We start from the raw sequence: 22,957 nt of genomic DNA on the forward strand, positions 1-22,957 counted from the left end.
AGGACCCCAGCCCTGTCCCTTGTCTCAGCAGCTGCAGCACTTGCTGAGCAGAGTCATTCTGTCTCTCCTGTGCCCCTCAGGGTTTGCTTGTCCAGGCAGCAGCGCCCCTCACCCCCGAGAAACAGCCCCGCAGAGCCTGATGCGCAGGAGCCTCGCTAGCCCCTGGGGTGGGGGGGTTGGCAGGCGGAGTGACAAGCCGGGACTGTGGGCCTGGGGTCCCGCCAGGTGGGACTGTGCCCGCAGAGGGAACAGAAACGGGACTCTCAAGGACAGTGGGCCCCAGCCCTGGGGGCGGCTCCGCCTCTGGAAGCCGCCGGCACCCGGACCCAGACCCAGATGTTGGAACGTGGCACAGCGTTCTGGAGGCACGGCACGGAGACGTGAGTTAGTCGTGCGGGGCGTCTCCTGGGGTGTCCTGACGGCCGGGGCGCCCCCCACCTTGCTGCGTCTTCTCACCAATGACCACCACATGACCCGCAGCGAGGGGCCCCTGGCGGCCTCCTGGGCCCTCATTCTCCTGACGCCCATTACCCTCGTCAGGCACGTTCTGTACTGTGGTCCTCGGCAGGCCCCACACCAGAAAGTGGGCCGTCTGTCCGCTAGAGCATCTGCTCTTCCCCACAGAACGCGTTGTAAGTGACCGCCGAGTTACAGCTCTCAGAGCTCAGAGATGTCCTCACAGCCCATCTCACTGAGGGCTCCGCATGCCTCCTGCTCTCCGCCCCCAGGCCTCCCGAGGTCCCCTCCAGGCAGGTACCCCCTCGCCCACGCCCAGAAGGTCAGTGGGGGGGCAGTATCGCAGGGAGGGGCCTGTGCTGGTCCTTCGGAGCCAAGTCCAGGGGACAGCATTCCCAGGCACACACCCAACCTTCCTGCGGTGACAGCGGAAAACCTCTGGCCAGCCCTGGAGGTCCGGTCCCCCACGTCTGCACCGCGCTCCATAGGCCGACCCAGCGACCGCATCTCACCAGGAGGAGGAGAACGGGGCCCGCCGCGAGCACGGGGATGCGGGCCCCACGGGGATAGGACGGGCCCGGCCGGGAGCACGGGCACGGGCACGGGCACGGCAGGCCTCCAGCTCCAGCGTTCCCCAGCAGGGAGAAATGGAGGTCATGGTCTCATGCTGGGAGGTAGGGGGTGTTTTCCCAGTGAGCTCCAGCTCCGCAGGGACAGGGCCAACCGCTCCCAGCCCCATACTGTGCCTTTCTGTGGACGGGGACACACGCAGCCCCGAGCCCCGAGACCGTTCTGCCCTGTGGGGATGGTGCAAAGAGCCAGCCTTCGTCTGGACGCCCGAGAGGACAGACGCCAGGAGCCCCAGCGGCCCGTGCGCCCCACGGCCACCCCACTCGGTCCAGCAGCACCACCAGCCCCTGCTGACGCGCAGGACCTCCGTTAGACTCGGCCCGGGCGCCGCCCTGACCCTCACGCCGCAGACAGCCTCGGTCTGGTCCGGCCCCTCTCAGCAGCCAGCCGTGCCCCGACCCTGAGCACCAGCTGTGCTTACCTGAAAGTACCTCTGCCCACGAGGCCTGCGGCCACGTCTTGACCACGCTGCCACACCGGGGGCTTCTGAGACCCGGGTGCGGGGGCAGGAGCATTTCTCCTGGGCTGGCTGGTGGCCACGTGGGGACAGCAAAGGGCGCGTGCTCCCGACAGCATGGTGGCTGGTGGGAAGAGAGGGGCCCCAGCCGTGGGCCAGGCATGACCCTCCCGAGGCCCCGGCCTCTGAGGAAGCCTAGGACGGCACGATGCAGGTGCCTGGTCGAGGTGGGCGGGCCGACGCCCCGACGACGGCCTATGGGGTGGCCCTGCCCCGGGCTGCGGGCAGGCAGTCGCCCTCCTTGGTGTGTGCCCCGGGAGAGCCCAGCCTCTGCCCTGCCGGCCGCCGAGCCCCAGAACCAACCCGAGGCGCCACCTGCAGGAAAGCTGGGGTCACGGCCCCGAGACCTGCTGGGTATGTGCGCGGGGCCATGGCTCTGCTCCGGGAGCAGGCCCGGGGTGGGGACACCTGGCCACGGGCCCCCCCCCCCATCCCAGCTCCCAGCACAACCTCTGCTCCCTGCCGGGGGCCTCCTGGCCCTTCCTTCACCTCTTCCTCCCTCCCCCTCCCAGGGCTGCGGGGCAGAGGAGGGGGTCCTAGGACACACCATCCAGGCCGTCAGGAGCAGGAACTAGGGAAGGGGAGACCTGATCACGCAGCAGGGGGGGCACCAAGATGTCCGTCAGGGGCCAGGAAGGGCTCCCCTGCCCTAGGCCAAGTCTACAAGGCCCGGGTCAGGAGCAGGGCCAAGCTAGGACAGGCCTCTAGTTTGACCCCTACTGCCCCGAACTCCTGCAGCGTCGCAAGGCACAGCCAGTGGGCTCTGCGCGCTGGCCACGCGGACCGTCACCCCAACAGTTCTTAGGAGGAGGGAGAAGGAGACCGCTGGCTAAGCCAAGGGAGGGGTGAGGAGTGGCCCCGGGACAGCGGCCTCTGCCCCAGGCTCCCTCCCCTCTAGGCCAATCCACCCGCCACCCCTGTGTGGAGCTTGCGGGTGGGGCCAGCTCTAGGCTGTGTGGGGTCCCTGGGTGAGAGATGAGCTGGTGCTGGTCCCCTCAAGGGCAGCGGCACGGGAACAGCACACCAGGGTCTGGTGGGGGTCACTGGACCCAAGGCCTGGTCTAACCACCTCCCTCCCACCCAGAGGTCAAGGAGCTGAGAAGTCAAATGAAGGACATTTTCAAGGTTAAGGCCTGGAGTTTAACGCTCAACCAGCCGGCCCTGCAGAGACGAAACCGGGCCGGGCCTGCCCGGCGTGGGTGAGGCTGGCTGTGAAGGGGGGCCGAGGTGCGCCAGCAGGAAAGGGAGGCCGCGGGAGAGGAGCAGTGTGGGGCTGGGGGCAGGAGGGCGCTCACGGACCTCCAACCCTCCCTCCGCCCAAACGCCGGAGTCCGCGGACACGAGGTCACATGCGTGCCCGGGGCGGCAGGGGTGCGGGGCACAGGGGCTGACACGCAAACACGCCGCCCGCCTGATGGGCAGAGACAGGGGCCCGGGAGGGAAAATCGCGCTGCCGGTTCGCAGACTCTCTTTTATTCCAGCTTAAACCCTGCACAGCCTCCAAAGAGCAGCAGACGAGGCCGTGAGAGGCAGCCCTGGTGGCGTCGGACCCCCCCGGACGCCCGTGGAAGGGGCCCCGGTGAGCTCCGGAGCGGGACTGAAGGTTCCGGCACAAGCGTCTGTCGGGGTCCTCGGACGCAGACTACTTCAGTTCACACCACGTACCGCAAGGCCGGGAGGCAGGCGGCCAGAGTGGCCGGTGTCCGGCGAGAGCGCCCAGCCGGCGGCTTCGCGTCCAAGTCGGCCCCAGGCTCACGTGCCTCGCTTCGTCCTGCGGCTTTCTCGCCTTTTGGGAGAAAGGGAGGGGGAGAGTGAGCGGGCTGCGGGGCCTGCGCGAAGGCAGGGCTGCGGTCCAGACGCACGCACCGGCGCACAGGCCAGCAGCACTCTGGCCCCGGAGCCCGGAGCCCGCCTTCCCCGAGGGGCCTACTCGTCCTGGGGCTGCTGAGCAGCGGGGCCGGCTGTGCACGCCCTCTGTCCCTCGGAGGACAACGGTCTCTTCCGTCAGCCGTGAGCTGCTCCTCCCGGGGTCCCCGTCAGGGCCCTGCCTGGCCCCTTGGCCGGCAGCTGTTGGAGTAAGCGCCCGGTGGCGGAGGGATAGAGGCTCTCCTGCTCGCACGGCCAGGGTCCGCCCCCTCCCTGCCCACGATCCCCCTCCCGACCACGCCGGACCCGGGAGGGCAGGGCTGCAACTGCCCCCTCGCCCCAGAGACACGGCCACAGGACCCGGGGTCCCTGACCGCTGAGGGAGATCCCGCGTTCCTCGCCAGTCCACTGGGCCCTTGGGGGGACAGAGTGGCCAGCACGGCGGAGCATGTCTTTCCTGCCTCTGCCCTGAGACACGCTGGCCAGTGGGAACCTGTGTTTGCTGCACTGTGCCTGTCCCATCCCCCAAGGAGGGGCCCGTCCTCCGAGCTCCCCTGTGTTCCTCTGTTCGGCCTCCCTGGGGTGTGACCTGGACGCCACCTGCAGCCCAGCACAGGAGGTCCCCGCGCATAGAGCTGTCACAGCGGGGGTGACGGGGACGTTCAGGCAATGTCACGAAGACTAGGAGAGCTCTTGCCTGCTCACTGCAGCACGTGGGATTCGGGGCGCCAGCCCTGCACGGCCCCAAATCCGCCGGTAACTCTTCATTGCCCCAAACTTCGCGAAGAGCCCACTACTGGCCAGAGCCGCGGCCACTAGTACATGCTGTGTGCGCCGTGTGGGTTCTCCAGGGAACGATGACCCTTACTGCGCCCCCAGAGATCACACGCCCCGCGAGGGGGCACCGGGCTTGCCCCCGGGGCGACTGTAGCTGCTGCCCATCCAGCGGTGTCCACCGCAGACCGCTTCTTCCCCGCAGAAATCGGCGTTGTCTGTGGATTAAGAACTGCTCCTTCGGAAGGCTTCCCTCGTCTTTGACACACCCGTGACGGCGTCCGCGATGTCCTCTGCCCTTGGCCGGGTGCTCAGCCTCCTCTGCCTGCCCAGGAGACACCCTGCAGGCTCCTCGCCGCACTCCGGCCTGGTGACCCACACAGTGGGTGGCCTGGGGGCTCCCAGGCGCTCTCTTTGTCGGCGTCTTTTGTTCTGGAATATCTACTCCTCTTTCCCGCTCTGCTGCCTTGTTTGGAGAAACGCGCTCTGCGGTGGCTTCCCGAGGAAAGCTGTGTGGAAAGTGCTGTGTCTGCGACCCCGCCCGCGAATGCCCCGGTCCTCTGCGGGCCCCTGGCCTGGGGGCTGGAGCACAGCACTCCCCCCGCCCCCCGGGGAGGAGTCCACTCCGGCTCCTCTCTCCCGTCAGCAATCTCAGGTCTCAGTTTCAGATCAGAAAGCAGAGGCTTCCTTCCTGCAGAGCCGTCTTCATGGCCCCCCCGCCGGGACATTGGTCACGATCCAGGAACTGACGGGGTGTGTGGTCACCTAGGGTCCGCAGTGCCCGCCAGGGCTCACTCTTGTGTTGGACAGTGGCAGGTGTCCGTCACTGCGTGGTCACAGTGGCTCCGCTGCCCTGAGCGCCCTGCTCCTCCCTCCCGGCAGCCACCGGTCCCCCTGTGTCTGCAGAGTTGGGCCTTTTCCAGAACGTCATACAGCCGTCACCTTCTCCGCTTGGCTCTCTGACCTGGTAACGTGCATTTGTGGTTCCCTCAGGTCTCTCTATGGCATGGTAGCTCATTCCTTTTTAACACCAGATGATATTCCGTGGGACCCGCAGACAGGGCGTCTCGACTGTTCCTGGTGACGGAGTAAAGCTGCTGCAGACATCCGTGAGCAGCTTTAGCGGGGACCGAAGTTTTCAGCTCTTCAGGTAACTGCCAAGGAGCACAACTGCTGAGTCTCCAGGTAAGAGTACATTTGATTCTGTAACAAATTACCAAACTGTTGTCCCAAGTGCTGGCACTTGGGACGTCCCGCGTCCCCACCAGTGGTGAACGAGAGCTGCGGCTGCTGCTCGTACCCTCACCGGCCTCTGGTGGGTCAGTAACTAGGGTTAGAGCCGTCCGCACGCATGCGAGTGCTATCTCTTCCTTTTAACGTGCAGTCCCCTAATGACGTGCACTAGCGGCATCTTTTCCAGCACGTCATGCCTCTGCATCTTTTTTGGTGAGGCGTCTGCTCAGACCGGATGCTTGAGCTCTGTTTTCTTTCTACAGTCTGGGTAGCAGCCCTTTATCCAGTGATGTGTTTTACAAGTATTTTCTCCAAGTTTCTGTCTTGTCTTGTTCTTTTCACAGCATCTTTCGTAGAGAAAACATTTTATATTTTAAAAGAAGTTATCAATTTTTTGCGCAATACCTTTGGTGTTGTTCTATGTAAATACTCCCTGCCAACCCGAGGTCACCTGCCCTTTCTCCTGTTGTATTTCCCAGCGTTGCCGTTTCACGTCTTACCTTTCCGTCTGTGATGCGCTTTGGGTCAGCTTCCGTGAAGGTGCGCGGTCTGGCTCTCGACTCCTTGTCTCGCACGTGTCCCAGCACCATCTGCTGAAGACGCCGCCTTCGCTCCGTCGAACGTCAGTCACTGCCCTCCCTGGGTCTGTTTCTCTGATCCACACCGTCCTGATTACCGCACTTCGCAGGGAGCCTTAAGGCCGGGGAACGCCAGTCTCCGACCTTGTGCCTCCCCTTCAGTGTCCGTGTGATTCTGAGCCGTGTGTCCTCTGCATCCAAACGTCAGCATCGGTTGTCGACAGCCGCAGCACAGCTTGCTGGATCTTGACTGGGACGGTGTTGAATCCCTGGTCTCCCCATCCATGAACATGGGATGCCTCTCCACTCACTTGGTTCTTTGATTTTAGCATCAGAGTTTTGTTTTCTTGGATGGATCCTGACATATTTTGTTAGATTTGTATCTAGCACCAGGTTCTTAAATTCAAATCCCACTCAGTTGCGGATGTACTGGTAAGCAATTGGCTATTATATATTAATCTTAGACCCCGCAATGTTGCCATGATCACTTCTCAGTTGCAGGAATTTTTTGTCAATTCTTTTGGGTTTTCTACATAGACAATGTCATTTGAAAACAAAAACAGTTGTAGCTCTTGCTTCTTAATCTGTGTATCTTTTACTTTTCTTGTCTTGTTGCAAAAGCTAGGACTTCCCACATGATGCTGGAGAGATGTTCCGAAGCAACGTCCCTGCCTTGTTCCTGACCTTCAGGGGAAAGGGTGGTTCTAGTTTCTCACCACGAAGGATGACGTTCACTGTGGCTGTACGAGGAAGTTCACTGTATTAAGTCGAGGAAGTTCCACTGGTTTCCTTGTTTGCTGAAAGCTGTTATCACAGATAGACGTTGGTTTTGTCAAATGTTTCTTTCTGCACCACTAACACGATCATGTTATTTCTCTTCTTTATTGTTACAGAAATTCACCTTCAAACGCTGAATCACCCTTGCACACCTGGGATAAACGGCACTTGGTCATGGTGTCTAATTCTTGTTATATGTTGTTAAGTTTCATTTGCTAATTTTTTTGAGGATTTTTAAAAAAGATTTTATTTATTTATTTGACAGACAGAGGTCACAAGCAGGCAGAGAGGCAGGCAGAGAGAGAGGAGGAAGCAGGCTCCCTGCTGAGCAGAGAGCCCGATGCGGGACTCGATCCCAGGACCCTGGGATCACGACCCGAGCCGGAGGCAGAGGCTTAACCCACTGAGCCACCAGGCACCCCTTTTTGAGGATTTTTGCATCAACGTTCGGGAGAAACTGTAGTTCTTCTCTCATGTGACACCTTTGTTCTGATATCAGGGAAAAGCACGCTTCAGGGAATGAATGATGATTTTTTTTCTCTCTGTCTGTGTTTTCTGGAAGGGATTATAGAGAGCGGGTATGATTTCTTCCTTAAATGTTTGATAGAATTCACCAGCGAACCCAGTGGAAAATTATTACTGATTCAATTTCTTTAATGGCTAGCCATCCATTCAGATCATCTATTCCTTCTTGTGTGGGCTCTGGCAGGTGGCGTCTTTCTGGGAACTGGCCCATTTCATGTTAGGTTATCAGGCTTGTGAGCACAGAGCTCTTCCTAACACCAAACAGACTTTCGCTCCACAATGTGAAGCTTGAGACACAGACGTTTAGAAGCCATAGGTCGGGCTCGGGGTATTTAAGGAGGGGTTACAGCTGTAGACAACGGATCTGGAGAGAATAACGCTGACCCGAGGGCAGGAACCGTTCTCTGGGCTGGGAAGGAAAAGATTCTGAGAGGAGGGGAGAGTCTGATGGGGGGATCCCCATGGCACGGCCCAGGCTCTCTGCCTGCACTCCCTCTTCCCCTGCCCCACAAGGCCCATGGAGACAGGTGACAATGGAGCCGTCCGACGGGCTCTGCGGGCAGCTTCGGTGCGGAGCCGCTGCATTAGGGGTGAGACCCACAGGCCAGAGCGCGGGCGGCCGGGGAGAGCAGGCAGGATCTCCTACACCCGTGGGCAGCAAGGGCACGGAAGCATCTGGGTCAGCCCACACAGATTCTCTGAGTCAGTCACTCTAGGGAGGGAGCACCTGGGTGGGTAACTGCGTCGTTCAGGGTGGGAAGCTGCCATCACTCTCATGACCCCGACCCCTTCTGCACACACAGCAGGCACCTACCAGGACCTGCAGACGGATGCACATGGCCAGCGGCTGCGTAAGAAGAGGCCGGCCTCCGCACTCCGCACCACACCAACACTGGCGAGCCTGCGGCCTGGCCGCATCTCTCACGGCCCCACCAGGCTCTGCTGGGCACGAAGCGTCAGCGAGGACCCCACAGGCGTGTCCCTAGCGGCTCCACTGATCACGTGGTGGCACAATGCATCTGTGGGCTCGGTTGCTGTGGAAACACTCCCCTGTCCTCTAACCGGGATCCCGGGCAAGCCGGGAAACGGTCCCGCGATCGGAGAGAACACGTGCTATGAAAGATGTGGCTCGTTCCCAGATTCTTCCCGAACAGTTTATTTTTACCCACAGCCAACAAATACTCACATCCTCCCAATCCCGTGTGGCAGGCCCGATTTCCTCGAGGAGCTCCATCCCCTGAAACCGTCCTCTGCGCTCGTGTGCTTTCTGAGGCTGCTGTTTCGGGTTTTCTTCCGGACACCCCTCTCGGAGGGCACTGGGGACACGAAGGGTGAGGGCGAGGACTTTACACGTCGTGTCGAGTCGCAGCGACTCCTCTGCCCACACAGGGGAGAACATGTTGCTTTTCCCTCCAGGCCACCCGTGGTCCCGGGACTCAGGAACAGTCATGACGCGCGACGACGCAGTCACGGTGGGGCCATGAGAGGCCACGAGAGGCCACCTGTTCCCCCTCCAGGCAGCAGCTCGGGCAGGCCTAGGTGTTTAGAAGCGGCGAGAACACACACTATGTTGTCAACTTCAAGTCTAGGTAAGAAACGACACGTTCAGGACCGAAAGCTACACGCAGGGGAAGGTCTCTGTTTTTGTAGGAAACACAGAGTTATAGCAGATCCTTAAACAGGATGTACTAGACCAGGATTTTAGACACACTGGCTCTGCCAACATCAGGGGTTCGGATGAAACATATTCTTGTCTTTAAATACGAGGACGCTGAGAGGGCAGAGCCTTCTGGAGGGCGTGCGGCAGGGGCGGCAGTGCCCGGCGTGCACCCTGGCCGTGGAGCCGGCACTGAGTCTGCTGGGAATGCAACCAGCTCCCCCTGGCCGGGTCCCTCCCTGAAGGCCCGGCCCCACCCCTGCAGCAGGGTCTATGCTGGCTTGGCAAGCTCCTCCCAGCAGCCCCCCAACCCTGCCCCACAGAGACCTCGAGTGTCCACACCTCTGAACCGGACTACAGGGTGGTCGGAGGCCGGGGCTCTCTGACAGCGACACTCATGAGCTGTGAAGGGACATTTGCTGTCCATGTTCATCTAAATCATTCCACGTGGCCGGAGGTTCATCCCATGTGTGGACTGGCGAGACTGTCCCCAAGTGTTCTAGGCACGAAGGAGGCATAACTCCCCAGAAAGAACAGCCCTTCGCAGTTCACGCGTCCCAGGCCTCTCGCGTCACACCTAGTGTGCAGCGCCCTGGAACACACAGCACGTGCAGGCCAGGCGGTCGGGCCGGTCCCCTGGCAAGGCTCCCCACACCCACAGCTCACTTCCACTTGGGCTTTTGGTGCCCAGAGCGGGGCTGGTGCAGGTCAGAAGGGAGCAGCTGGAGAAGCATGAAGGGCCCAGGAGACAGTGCCCAAGCCCCGGGGTCTTCCAGCAGTTTCCCCGGCTGCCCGTGGCCCCCCGGCGAGTCTGGGGGGCGGTGCTGGGTGCGGAGCGGTGGAATCATAGCTCAGTGCCTCGTGTGCACAGATTTAGTTCGGGTGGGTCACCGCACCAGCCGCGCCTGGCAGCGGCTGCGGACGGGTGCGGGGCTCAGCGGGCATTCCCGGGGGCCACACGCTAGGTCGGCATCGGGACTGAGCGAGCACGCCCCCGCAGCGTGAACACGGGTGACAACAGAGACGCAGGCCCCCCAGCAGCCGTGGTCGCTGCAGGGGAGCGTAGGCACCGCCCCCACTCCCTGGAGCAGGCAGGTGGCCGGGCCCTCGGCAGCTGCCCAGGAGCACTGCACGGTGGGAGCGTCTGCGTGACTTGGACCCTGGGTACCAACCTCTTGTCTTTACTTGCTTTTGATGACTTCTCTCTGCTTGACCTCACTTTTCCAGACGGATCTGCCGGCGTCTTCTCACTGTCTACCAGACCCACGGCAACAGGAATCTTTGAGCCCGCCTGGGAGAACATCAGATGTTTTCAGGAATCTGCGGGAGCACCGCTGTCCACACAGAGCCCGGCGCCCGGAGGTGCCCATCTGCCTCCACGGGCAGCCGTCTCGAGGAAGCCACGTGCCACCCACTCCTGCCCCAGTCGGCCAGACGCGGGCCGTGGGAGAGCAGGGTGGCAGGCCCGGGGATGCCAGGAGGGCCAGGAAGTGGGTCCCTGCCCGAAGTTCGGTCACGTGTATGACAGGCCCCAAGTCCCTCCCGTGGACGCAGCTGTTTCCGGCTGCTGAGTTTCAGGCGAGGGCAAGCGCTCGCCCACCGCTGAGAGGCCGAGAGAAGGGAGGTCGCGTCCTCGCCGAGCCCATGTCGCGAGTTCGCGGCTCGGCGATGAAGGACCTCATGCACCCACACAAATAAATGCTGAAGACCCCAGAGCAGTGCTTCAGTGTGGGCTTTTTGGGACACAGCGCACTACGATTCCAAGTGAAGACCTCAGCGACCACGGGCCCCGGGTGGAGAGGAGAGAGAGATCTTGGCTATTCCCCCCACTCCTGGGGGTGACGTCCGAGAGCAAGACTGATCTCTCCCCAGCACAGGGGCACAGACCTGTGTGTGTGTGTGTGTGTGTGTGCCCGTGCGCATGCACCTGTGTGTGTACCGGTGTGTGCATGTACCTGTGCGCTCGTGTGTGTGCACCTGTGCGCACCCCTGCCTGTGTAGCTCTGCGCGTACCTGACTGCGCCTGTGTGCGCACCTGTGCCCGGGGATCTCGTGTGTGTATGTGTGTGTGTGTGTGCGCACGCGCGTCTTCAGTGCAGCTGTGTGTGCACCTGTGCCCAGGGATCTGTGTGTGCGTGTGCACCTGTGTGTGCACCTGCGTGTGCACCTGCAGGTGTTTGTGCTTCCGTGTGCCTGCCTGCGAGGAGGCTCGCCCCTTCGGCTGTCAGGAAGTCGGGCAGGGGGAGGCCAGGGCCAGTGCAGGAGTGCGGAGAAGGGCAGGGCGGGCTCTGGCCTTACCGGGCTGCCTCCCGTAGGCGTCTAAGTGGGATCCGCGTCGCGCTCACTCAGGGTGGAGTGTGCCCCGTACGACCCGGGAGCTGGCGTGCAGGTACAGAGGGGACGTCGTGCAGCCCCCCGCCCTGACCCCCAGGCTGCCCCAGCCCAGGACCCCCAAAAAGACACTGTGGTGTGCCTCAGCCTTAGGTGGGGGTACTTGTCCCTCCCCTCCACTGGCTAAAGACCCGACTCCTCCCATGGGAAGGACACAGGGCGGTCAGAGGGCCACAGCAGGAGGTGGCTGGGCTGCAGGGGGTCTGCTTGTTGTCTGGCCTTAGGCTCCGTCTGCATTGCAGGGACCACCATGCCCCAGGGCTGGACAGGACCCCTCCTCCCACAGCCCCCCATACCAGACTCTGCCACGGAGGCAGGGGCTCCCTCGGCGCCTCCTCCGCTGTCCTCCTGGTCTGGGAATGCTCCCGCAACCCGCACAGCACTCGCTCGTCTCTGGGGCGGGGGGATATGCAGCACCTTAGCGGCATAGCCCGAGAGAGCCCCAGCAGAGCTCTGCCCCAAACCCGTTTCTGTCCCTCACCCAGACACACGGGAGCAGCTCATCTGCTCCTGTCCTGCAGCTTCGCGCAAGGGGACAAGCAGGACCCCCAGCCCCTGCCAGCTCTGGCATCAGGACCCTGCCCCCAGAGAACAGGCCAGGTTCTGGCTACCAGCTCGGGTGTCAAAGGCCTTCATGGTCCCCTCCCTGCCCCTGCACCATCACCCACGTGCCCCTCTGCACAGTGACCCCCGCCCCTGCACCGTCACCCCGCTGTCCCTCTGCATGGCACCCCCCCCGCACTGTCACCCCTCTGCCCCCGCACTGGGCCCTCCCGGCAACAGCACCCCTGCCTTACTGCCCGCAGCACAGAGGTGAGGCTGAGCACCAGACCTTTGCGAAATTTCTGAACTGAACATAAAAGCCAAGCCCTGGCTTGGCTGGAGGCTGCTCGGGGGATGGGGTCCCAGCAAGTCCTCGCTGGCCCCGGGCCTCACCCACAGCACACTCGGGGGTCCCCCGCCTTCCTCTCCTGCAAGCACGCTGCTGCGCCCTCCCAGGGGTTCCCGAGCCGCTGCCTCAGCCGAGCCGGGCTCTCCAAATCCAGGCACGACCCTCCGCGGCCGCACCCCTTGCCCCTGGACACAAGGCCTCCAACTGAGCGTCTTGGTGAAATGAGACGGAAGCGACCCAGCCTTTGGGAGGCCCCGGGGTGAGGTTCTTGGGTGGTGTGACGGTGGCCCGCAGGCCGTGCTGAGTCGAACAGGACAGCACTCTGCCCGCGGCCACCAAGGAGGCCACGGAACATCATCTCAGGCCGACGGCAGGGAAACCAAGAAGAGAGCGTCCCCCTGCCCTTGAATTCAAGAGCTTCTTTCCACGGAGGAGTGCGGCACCGCGGGCAGCGCCCGAGCCGGCCATGCCGGGGGGCAAGCGGACTCCCTGCCCCCTGCTTCCCGCCGTGATCAGCGTTTCCCCAGGCACCAGTGCCCTGCACACTGTCCCGTGTGCCGTCCGGACCACAGGCTGGGCCGGGAGGGGCAGAGATGCCACACGGGCAGGTGCCGGGGTGGCCACTGTCACAAAATGCCACTAAGAGACGGGGCGCAGCGAGGGAGGAGGGGACCCTGGCGGTCAGGGCCAAGTCCGTGCATTTGCTCTAGGAGGGCTCCGTCGCGAGCCCACACACGGGTGTGCCCGCTCTGCAGACCCACCCTGCAAAGCCGTGCGAGCTTGGGGTGAAGCAGCAGGACCTGCCTGCCCTGGAGCCCGGACTCCTGCCAAGGGTCTCTTTGAGGGTTCTCGGGGGGATGGCCTGAGCTCAGACCTGGTGGCGGCCCAGCACCTGTGGCCCGGCGTGACCCTGCGGGCTGACAAGGACTCCCAGTGCAGCCCAGACACAGCCCGAGGCTCACCCCAGCCCAGAGCTGGGAGCCCTGTGATGCCCGCAGCTCTGAGGGCCCGAGTGCTCCCTCCTGCCACAGAAGGGACTGGATCCCCAGGACAGGGTGTCTTTTGGGGTGGGGGGGGACCAGGCAGGTGCACCGCTGACACACTGCTTTGCCAGCCAGTCTGTCCCCATCAGGGTCCTGAGAGAAAATATGCTCACACGGGATGATTTTAGGGCTGAGGAAGGTCTGTTCGCAAGGGCAGCAGCGGGCGGCCCCCAGGGCCAGAGCAGGAGCCCGGGGCTGGAATGGGGCCGCAGCCACCCCAAGCCCCAGAAGGAGAGACTCAGGTAGACTCACAGGGAGGCGCCAGGGGAGAAAGACCCTTCTTCTCTCCCTCCTCCCCAGTCTCCTGTTGGGGTCCCCACTGGCCAAACCCAGCCAGGAGAGGGGCACTGGGGTCTGACGGACGCAGTCCACACTGGACAGCCTCCCGGGGCCCAGAGCTCAGGGGAGATGGGTGGTTGGCGGAGCTGGAGGACACAGGTGGCCGTGAGCACAGGCCCCAGCGGGGCTCCTACAGGGCAGACCAGATCACCGCCGCCAGCGACACGGCCCATGAGCTGGGACAAGAGTGGGCTGTCTCGGAGCGCACGTCTGCAGCGTGGCCTTTCCTCAGAGCAGAGCTGTGAGCAGGGGACTGGCAGGAGGGAAGAGGGGCTGAGAAAGGAAGGAGCCAGAGAAGAAGGCGGCAGGCGGGCTGGGGAGGACACGGGGCAGCCCGAGTCTGCGTCCACAGCGGCCCGAGACCAAGCCAGACGGAGAGCAGAAGCCGCCCCTCTCCAGAGAAGTCGCCTCCACCAGGCCTGGCCCCAGACCCCCACGGGAGCAGGACCACAGCGGCGCGGACAAGCACTCACCGTCTCCGCTGCCCCGTCGCCGCCTGCTTCTCCCGGTGCTCACGGATGGCCGCAGTCCTGGTCTCTTGGGGCCTCCTGGTGGGAAGCCCGGCGCGCTGCAGAGATGGTGCCAGGGCCGGCAGGACACTCGTGACGGAGGGCAGCTTCTTCCTACAGTCCCAGCCCCCACGATGCACACTCGCCCTTGGAGGGCCCCTGCTAGAACACAACATGCACCGTGGACAAGCAGGGCCTGGGGGACAGACGGCACGACGCGGCTGCCCTCCTGGGGCCCCACAGCCTGGGCGCCCTGCTCCCGGGGCTGCGGGCCGGCTCCGACTCTGAAACACCCGCAGAATCCCGGAGCGCTTGGGCCAGGTAGCCGGGACTCAGCAGGACGAGCTCCCGAACTTGTTCAGAAGCAGATCCGCCACCGGGGGAGGACGGGGAGGGAGAGGTTTCCACGAGGCAGGCGTGGGACTGTCAAGGCCGCGTCACAGCCGGGCGCCCACCTCACATGCTTCCCCTGCTTCCAAGATGGTCACCCATTCATCAGACCTGACCGAGTTTTCAAGCCCCAGAACCGGGGAAAGAACAGTGTGATAAACCCCGAACACCTCCCGCGCAGGAAGTGCGAGGTTTCCGTCCACTTCTCCATGCGGCTCGGCCCTGCCCATGCACGCTCACCCGTCCAAACAGCCCGTTCACAAAGCTGGACCCCCACAGACATGCCGGACACATGTCCTTGTGTCCACAGAGCTCAGCTGTGTGGTGCCGTGAGCCAGAGCAAGCACGAGGGTTCTGTGGCCCCCGCCCCCACCCCCAATCCCTGTCCCGGCGGAGAGGCACCCCCCACTCCGAGAACACATGGTCTACATTCACCAGTAAATACTCCCTTTACATGTATGTTCACGCTTGCGTGCACAGGGACACACACACACACACACACACACACACACTCGGGTCTTCTCTTGTGTAAGCCTCACTGTGGGGTCCACGCTCTGGGTAACCACCATCCCAAGCCAGTCTCGGTGTGCACGGCACAATAAATGCTGGCCGGGCACGGCCTGGCATCCGAGAAGTTAACTGCAAAATCACATTACAGCTCTGGAAAGATCCAAAAACACGCCACAGCTTCTAAATTTTACCTGAACACGTGTCTCGGGCCAGAGTGCTCTTTCTCCTTCGTGTTTAATGCTGCCCTGAGGTTTGGGGGCAGCTCCAGCGGTAAGAGCTGGTTTTCAAGCAGTTCTGCTCGCTCCTGCTCGACGATCTCCTGCCTCAGCTTCCAGAAGCGCTTGACCTCCTCCTCGCCCGGCCAGTCTTCCGAGGAGTCGGCGGACCTCCGCAGCTCACTCAGGTCTAGCTCCTCGACAGGCGGGACAAAGGACGCCTCCCGGGAACGAACGGCGTCTTTGTTGGGCGCAGTGTCCTCCTCAGATAAATACAGTGAGGGCGGCGGCAGCTCACTTGGGTTCATCGTTGTAACTGGCGAAATCACTAAGAGAACCACACGTTCTTGTAGTAGACTGGACTGGGACACCAGCTCCCCAGAACCAAACAGACCCAGTGACCAGCTCCCCCTGCAGAGAAGGGGGTGCAGGCTCCATCTACAGAGAAGGTCTGGGTGGGGTTCAGGGTGGGCTCTCTCTGCAGGGAATGCCTGGGGGGGGGGGCGGGGAAGGCCCCCCTGCCCCGTGGCCATCACACTCCACATGAATCTTTTAATATCTTTACTTCTTACCAATTTTTAGCCCATATGCCTACTGTTTCTCTTTGGAATACTTTTGGTGACTTTAAACACTTTCATCTCTAGATAAATTACCTGGAAGAAAATTCGCCAGGAATACTCCTGCCTTTAGGACTAGGCTCAAAGGTCCCCTCACGAACGGACCAGCTCTGGACCAGCTCCGGACGAGTAAGCCCAGCCTCCCACGGCAGCTCCCCCCCCCTCACCGGAGAGAACCAGCACAGGTCATGCTGACATAGACTCCTTCTTGGCTTTGGGTTTCTCAGTGATGGCAGTGGATTCTGATCCGCAATTAAGAGGTCAGGCTGGAACACTCTCTGGGAAACAAGGAGATTCGCGATTCCTGGTAACAGGTTGGCAGCAGACAAAACAGACGCATGAGCTGACCGCTGGCGCCCCCACATGCTCTTGGCCTTCACCACGCCAGAGCCTGCTGGCCTCACTTCCTGCAGGGCTGGAGACCTGGGCGCCCGCCCCCAGGGGAAGCCCTCGACTCAACCAAGTGTTGCCGGTCCCACGGCACATGTGCCCTACTCCCTCGCTCTGCTGGGAGGAACTCCCAGACCTGAGCTCAGCAGTGGCCCCTGACAAGTGTCACCTCGTAGATCACCAGTCCTGACCCAGTCAACATGGGTGGCCCCCAGGAGGCTATGTGTGACCGTGGAGGCCCCGTGGGGCTTCCGCTCCACGTGGCAGCCAGCAGGACCAAGCACTGGTTCAGGCCACATCTGCCCCACTCCGCGCGATGCTGGCTTCCTCCTCTCCCTCCCCATCTCCCCTGCCTCAGCCTCCACGCTGGCCTCTGGGATCTCCTCCCCGGTCAGTTACTGGCCCTTGACTCCTGACTCGGGAGCAGCTTCTGGGGGACTCAAACCAAGACACTTTGCAAATATAATCAGTGTTTTAAAAGTAGGCATACGGGGCCGTTTGTTTGGATTTGGGATGAAGGTGACTGGAGCACGGCAGCACTGTCTCATCACTTCGGGCGCTCCTTACGTTACCGAGGTGGACTAATTATTTACATGATGTGACTAGATCACGTATATAACTACCGTGGCTGTTCCAAATGGATGCGTTTTCTTCGCTCTAGAAGTCACGTTTTAGGTAGTGAATGTTCAGCTATTCCGAAGCGAGCGTCTGGAATGCTTACTTCTTGGTCGCGCGGCCACAATCCTCCCTGATCTCTGCCTCCTCTGAGTGTGACGCTCGCTCACCCCCCACAGGCTCTATCAGGGGCATTGAGAACGCCAACCCAGGAGCACAGAACCAAGAAAAGACACGGCTCTGGCAGGTCAGTGCAGACACCCGAACCCAGTGTGAGTCCCGCAGAGGACACGTGAGGCCCCTGTGTACTCCTTGTGACATCATTAGGGACCAGACAGCCTCCCTAGTCCTGGCTTTAAAAAGCACTAACTTCAGTGTTATTGCTGTTTGTTGCAGTACTTGTCCCACAAACCTTGAGAAGTTAAATCTTGGAGGGCAGAGTTCTGGGCAGCATAGATCTGCAGATAGGCCAGGATCGCACGCAGTCCCTTCTGCACCACGAGCGGAGCGGGGAACTCCAGCGGGCAGTGTCTCAGGTTCAGTGCTTTCAGCGAGGTCACATTCCCTGCACGCAAGAAGAAAGCCCAGAACTTCATACTCTTCCATGGAATCGACAGGCAGAGGAAATTTTTTGCACATTAAAGAAAAAAATAAAGACTTATTGAGGATTTGGGGCAGACAGACAGATGTCTGCACTTTACTCTGAATAAAGCCTGCAGGGAAGGCAGAGTGCAGATGAACCTCAGGCCACAAGAGTGAGTGAACGAATGAGGGGGCGCAGGAAAACCGGCCTGAGTGGGGGCGCAAGGTCACCGCATCACGTCAAGTGCCTGCGTGCAATGACAAAAACCCCTCAAAGGGATATAAAGGAAAGGCACATGGGACCCACACTCAGGAAACAAGCAGTCACTAGAAACTGTCCTCACATCAGTTCAGATATCGGAGGAAGCAGACAACTTCGAAGGAGCCACAAATATGTTCAAAGGAACGCAGAAAACCATGTTTAAATAATTAGAGGAAAACATGGTAAAATGACTCAACGAGTCTTTAATGTCAACAAAAACAGAAATTCTAAGAAAGAACCAAACAGCAGTCCTAAAGTTGCAAATACGAAGCCCAGAAAGAAAAGTGCACCAGAGGGGCCAACAGCAGACACAGATGACAGAGGAGACAAGCGAACTCGAGATAAAAAGCATCCATGCTGACGATCAGAGAGAAGAACGGTGAAACCAGGGGCGCGTGGAGGTCAGTGGAGCAGCAGCACGTGTGCTGACTGGTGGGAGTGCGGCGAGCCCCAGGGACGAGGGGGGCGAGCAGAGAGGCACATGAGGACACTGGGCAAAGGCTTGGGTGACAGACATCAGTGTAACCTCCAGGACGTTCAACGATCAAGTAAGATGAGCCAAAGGCAATCACACTTAGAAATGTCAAAACCACTGAAATGCAAAGAAAAGTAAACGATCTTGAAAACAGCGCAAGAGAAACATACACACAAGGGGACAGCGAAAGTAACTTCCAGCTGAAGAGAGTGGAGGCCAGAGGACAGGGAACAACATATCTGGGGGCTGGAGAATCCTGCAGATCAAGGGCCCCGAATTCACCAAAACCGTCCTGCTGCAGGAAAAGCGGCTCCCCGGAGCCGGCCCGCAGCAATGACCAAAGTGAACTTGCAACTTCCGAACTCCCCTGCCGTGCACACAGTCTCTTGGCCAGCTCAGCACCCCTGCACTAGACACATGAGCTTAAGGGCAGAAGACAGAGTCTGGGAACATAAAGACAAGTTAAGAGGAAGTGATACAAACTGGAACAAAGAGAGAGGGCTGGGAAAAGAAGAGTGGGTCTGAGGCTCGTGGGACAGAATCAACACCCCGACAGCCACGCGCCTGGAGGCCAGGAGGAGAGGAGAAGGAGCAAGAAGCCAGACCTACAGAAATTAGGTTGACAGCCCGGGACTTTCCAAATCTGATTAAAGACATCAGTAAACACATTCCAGAAGCTCAAGGAGCCCCAGATAAAGTAAATACAAAGAAAGCCACACCCAGGCACATCACAGGCGAACTGCTGAAGATTAAACAGGAAGACAGGCACAGGAGACGCATCCCCTTTAAAAGAAAAGCAGTAAGAACGACAGCGGACTTCTCAACAGAGGTTAGAAGCCAGAAGACAATAAAGACACTTTAGAATGAAATCTGGGTTCTTATACTCTTGTCAAATATTCTTCAAAAATGATGGGAAAGTCAAGATGCCTTTTTAGAAAATCAAACTTGAATAATTCATTACCAAAAGCCTAAATGACAATAGCAAAGACAGATCTTCAGGCTAAGATGGTCATTCCAGGTGGAAGCAGGGAACTTTGAGAAATGTAGGGTAAACATGTAAGAAAATATAAATAAATACGGACAGTTGAAGATGTATCTGCGATTTACAGCACAACAAAAGCAAAATCTATGAACACGACAGGACAGAGGAGGGAGGAGGCAATGGGAAGAGCACTCACGTCTACAGACGCTCGTCGGTCAAGGACGTGCACGTGGCTCTTAGAGAACCACTTGGCAATGCTGCACATGGTGCATTGAGGGGATCCTACTTCCAGCAGTGCTGGAGCAGCTCCCATGAGATCAACTCTGCAGGAGACTGTTTGTGGAAACCGGGCAAGACAGAAGTGAAAAGCAGGCAGAAACGAGAGGGGGAACAACAGCTCCAAGAAGAGAAAGACACGAAAGAGTGTAGTATCTGTACAGCTTTCTGGACCACACGGGGCAGCTGCAGCAGACCGAAACCCTTAAGGTCATAACGACCTGCAGCGTCAGAGGACGGCCTGCAGAGCTACCACAGCCCCTAAAGAGTGAAGGCCTGGACTCCAGAGAGGGGACAGTCAAGGGGAGCCTTCCGTCTCCATGTACATGGTCTTTACAGTCCTGAACTTCCCACATGTGGGACAGCATGCCACAGCTACTGCCCTCTGCCAGACAGACAGAGTTCGCGGTCTGTCTCTGTCCTTGCAACGTAACTACCTATTTATAAAAAAAAAAAAACAATACTCTAAAGAGGAATATAACAGAATCCAGAATCTCTGCAATGTATCTATCATGATATCCAAGATATAATCCAAAAAATTATTAAAGGAAAAATATGTTCATATCAAATGAAAAAATAAGAACTCTCAGTAGAAAATAGTAACTAATAAAATATGAAAACCCTAAGATTGACAATACAGTATCTGAACGGACATCACTGGGCAACGCTCACAGCCGGCTGGAGACGACAAGGAAGGCTCATAACCTTGAAGATGTCATCTTCTCTGAAGAGCAGAAAAGTGTGGACTTTAAATGTACAAAAGGTCAGTGATCTGGGAACAATAACAGCAATCCCAACAAATAGGTAAAAAGAGAGACCAGGAGCAGAAAAATATTTGACGGCTTAATGACCAAAATATCTCCCAAATTTGGCAAGAGATGTGAATTTAAAAACTGAATAAATTCAACAAACTCCAAGGAGGCTAAATGCAAAGAAAACCACAGCTAGGTCCCTCATAGTCAAACTGCTGAAAAGCGAAGAAAAAGGTTTCTTTTTCAAGAAAACCTTGAAAGTAACTGAAACCAATCATCACAGTTGATAAAGGAGAACCAAGAATGAAGGACCTCTGAGGCCTGGAGTCAGCGCAACTTCTTTAAAGTCCTCGATTAAAAGAATCCAACCTTAATTCTAGATCAACAATGTCCTTTACGAATTAAGGCAAAATAGGGGGGCGCCTGGGTGGCTCAGTGGGCTAAGCCTCTGCCTTCGGCTCAGGTCATGATCTCAGGGTCCTGGGATCGAGCCCCGCATCGGGCTCTCGGCTCAGCAGGGAGCCTGCTTCCTCTTCTCTCTCTCTGCCTGCCTCTCTGCCTACTTGTGATCTCTGTCTGTCAAATAAATAAATAAAATCTTTAAAAAAAAAAAGAATTAAGACAAAACAGGGGCACCTGGGCGGCTCAGTTGGTTGGGCAGCCGACTGTCGTTTCAGCTGTGGTCATGGCCGCAGGCCCCCTGCTCAGTAGAGAGTCGCTGGTCAACCTCTCCCACTGCCCCTCCGTTTGTTCATACACATGTGCGTGCTTTCTCTCTGTCTCTTAATAAATAAAAAAATCTTTAAAAAACCCCACGAAAATTAAAAAGGCAGAGATTGTCTGACTGGATAAAAGTGAGCCCAACCACATCCTGCAACACGAGCAATGTGTTGTAAACACAGACAGGTTGGAAGCCAAGGAATGAAACCATGTGCCATAAAAACAGTGAGCAGAAGGTCGGAGGACCCACAGATGATGGGGAGTGAAAGGCTAGCTAAGGACAAGACTGTGAATTTATTCAGTTTTTAAATTCACATCTCCGCCCCCCTTGTGACATCGGTGACATTCCTCGGGCACTGCCGGCTGCCCTACATTGAGAGCAGATGGTTAAGGAGCAGAGATCACAGTCCTGCAGGACAGGAGTCTCCCTCAGTTTACCAGTGTCCTCTGACTGACAACAGCCTAACTTCCAGAAGACTCCAACTGTCTTCATGTTGGTACCTCATTAGAAAAACAAAACAAAACCTAGCTTGGCTTGACAATAACCAGGCCTCCAGCATCCTGACAGTCAGTCCTTCTGAACCCCTCTGTCCTCACCGCCCCAACTCCCGAGTACATAATAGCTAGTCCTCGGGGTCACAGGGCAGCAGCGCTTCCTGCCCATGGATCCTGGCCCCGTGCCTTAATAAACCACCATTCTGCACCAAAGACGTCTCAAGAATTCGTTTTTGGTCGTCGGCTCCGGACTCCACCCCACTGAACCTCACCTGTATCTGAAACTTCATCGCTAATACATACTGAATGGCCAATAGGCATAGGAGAGTTTCCACATCACCGGCCATCAGAGAAACGCATATGAAAACCACAATGCCGTAACGCTCCACACACCAGAGTAACAAAACTAACAACAGAAAAATCCCAAATTTCTATTCAACCAATAACATAGTATCAAAACACATAAGGTAAAAGCGGACAGATCTAAAATGAAAGACAGACACGGCACAACCATAGTTCACGATTTCAACACGGTCCTTCAGGCACTGACAAAAGAAACAGGCACAAAGGGATGTAGGTAGTTTGAACACTGGGATCAAGCGACTTGACTAACCCAATACGTGGGACATCGCATCGCGTGGCCGTGTGAGCACACACACGCTTCTCTTGTGCACCAGGCGATACTTGCCACACAGAATGCATCCTGGACTGGAAAGCACACCTGAACAAGTTTTGAATAACCAAAATTACACAGCGTATGTGGCATTAAATTAGAATTCAACCAAAGAAAGGGAATCAGAAAGTCTCCCACTGTGTGTAAATGAAGCACAACAGGGAGAGCCCATGGGTCACAGACTATTCGAGAATGTCTTGTGCTGAATGACAGTGGAGATGTACAATGTGGGGGCTTGTGGGGGCAGCTAAGGCAGCGCTGGGGGGAAATCACCAGTCGTGACTGCATGGATTAGGACAGAAAGGTAAATTGGTGATTTGGCTCAGTCGGTGAAGCGTCTGCCTTCAGCTCAGGTCCTGATGCCGGGGTCCTGGGATCAAGCCCCGCATCAGGCTTCCTGCTCCGTGGGGAGCCTGCTTCTCCCTCTGCCTCTGCCTCTGCTTCTTCTCCCACCTGTGCTCCCTCCCCCTCTTGCTCTCAAATAAAATCTTAAAAAAAAAAAAAAAAATCAGTGACCTAAGCTTCCAACTCAAGGTTAGGGAACGGACAGCAAATCCAACCTATCAAAACAGAGCAAAGAGCAGAAGAATGGGAGGCGGACAGACGCAGACCAGAGAACATCGTCTTCTGCGTCCTCCTCACTTGACAGCCGGGAAAAGGAATACGGATGAAAGCACTAGACTTACACACGTCCCCACGCGTACACCCCAGCAGCTCGGCGCTGAGCCTGAACCGTGCGTGCCCCGCACCCCGTACCGGTCTGAGTCAAGTCCAAGGGAGGGCCCTTTAAACGTGCACTGTCAGGGAGACGCCAGC

General features: G+C 58.6%; 1 protein-coding gene and 1 long non-coding RNA gene across 11 annotated transcripts in view; one reads left to right on the forward strand and one right to left on the reverse strand.

Annotated features, from left to right (window-relative positions):
- Nucleotides 1-10: 10 nt before the first annotated feature.
- LOC123388770 lies at nt 11-3,016 on the forward strand. The gene is made up of 3 exons (XR_006603285.1): nt 11-380; nt 625-2,448; nt 2,688-3,016. It is a non-coding gene; the product is annotated as an uncharacterized LOC123388770 (long non-coding RNA).
- A 44-nt stretch (nt 3,017-3,060) lies between these two features.
- LRRC27 (leucine rich repeat containing 27) overlaps nt 3,061-22,957 on the reverse strand; it is a 28,609-nt gene continuing 8,712 nt past the window's right edge. For 2 of the 10 annotated variants that reach the window (XM_045069031.1, XM_004751696.3), the window contains 7 exons: nt 17,337-17,489; nt 15,279-15,630; nt 14,152-14,349; nt 11,701-11,797; nt 10,186-10,304; nt 8,543-8,891; nt 3,061-3,389 (listed from right to left, as the gene is read on the reverse strand). In XM_045069031.1, the coding sequence (XP_044924966.1) occupies nt 3,246-3,389; nt 8,543-8,891; nt 10,186-10,304; nt 11,701-11,797; nt 14,152-14,349; nt 15,279-15,630; nt 17,337-17,489 (1,412 nt within the window). In that variant the 3' untranslated portion in view covers nt 3,061-3,245. Of the gene's footprint in view, nt 3,390-7,211; nt 7,766-8,170; nt 8,942-9,355; nt 9,606-10,185; nt 10,305-11,700; nt 11,798-14,151; nt 14,350-15,278; nt 15,631-17,336; nt 17,490-22,957 lie in introns of those variants that run through there. The other 8 variants (XM_045069032.1, XM_045069033.1, XR_006603280.1 and 5 more) reach the window with 8 other exon arrangements.

Source organism: Mustela putorius, unplaced genomic scaffold (assembly GCF_011764305.1).
Source record: "Mustela putorius furo isolate JIRA1106 unplaced genomic scaffold, ASM1176430v1.1 tig00003909_pilon_pilon_pilon, whole genome shotgun sequence".
NCBI classification, from domain to species: Eukaryota; Metazoa; Chordata; class Mammalia; order Carnivora; family Mustelidae; genus Mustela; species Mustela putorius.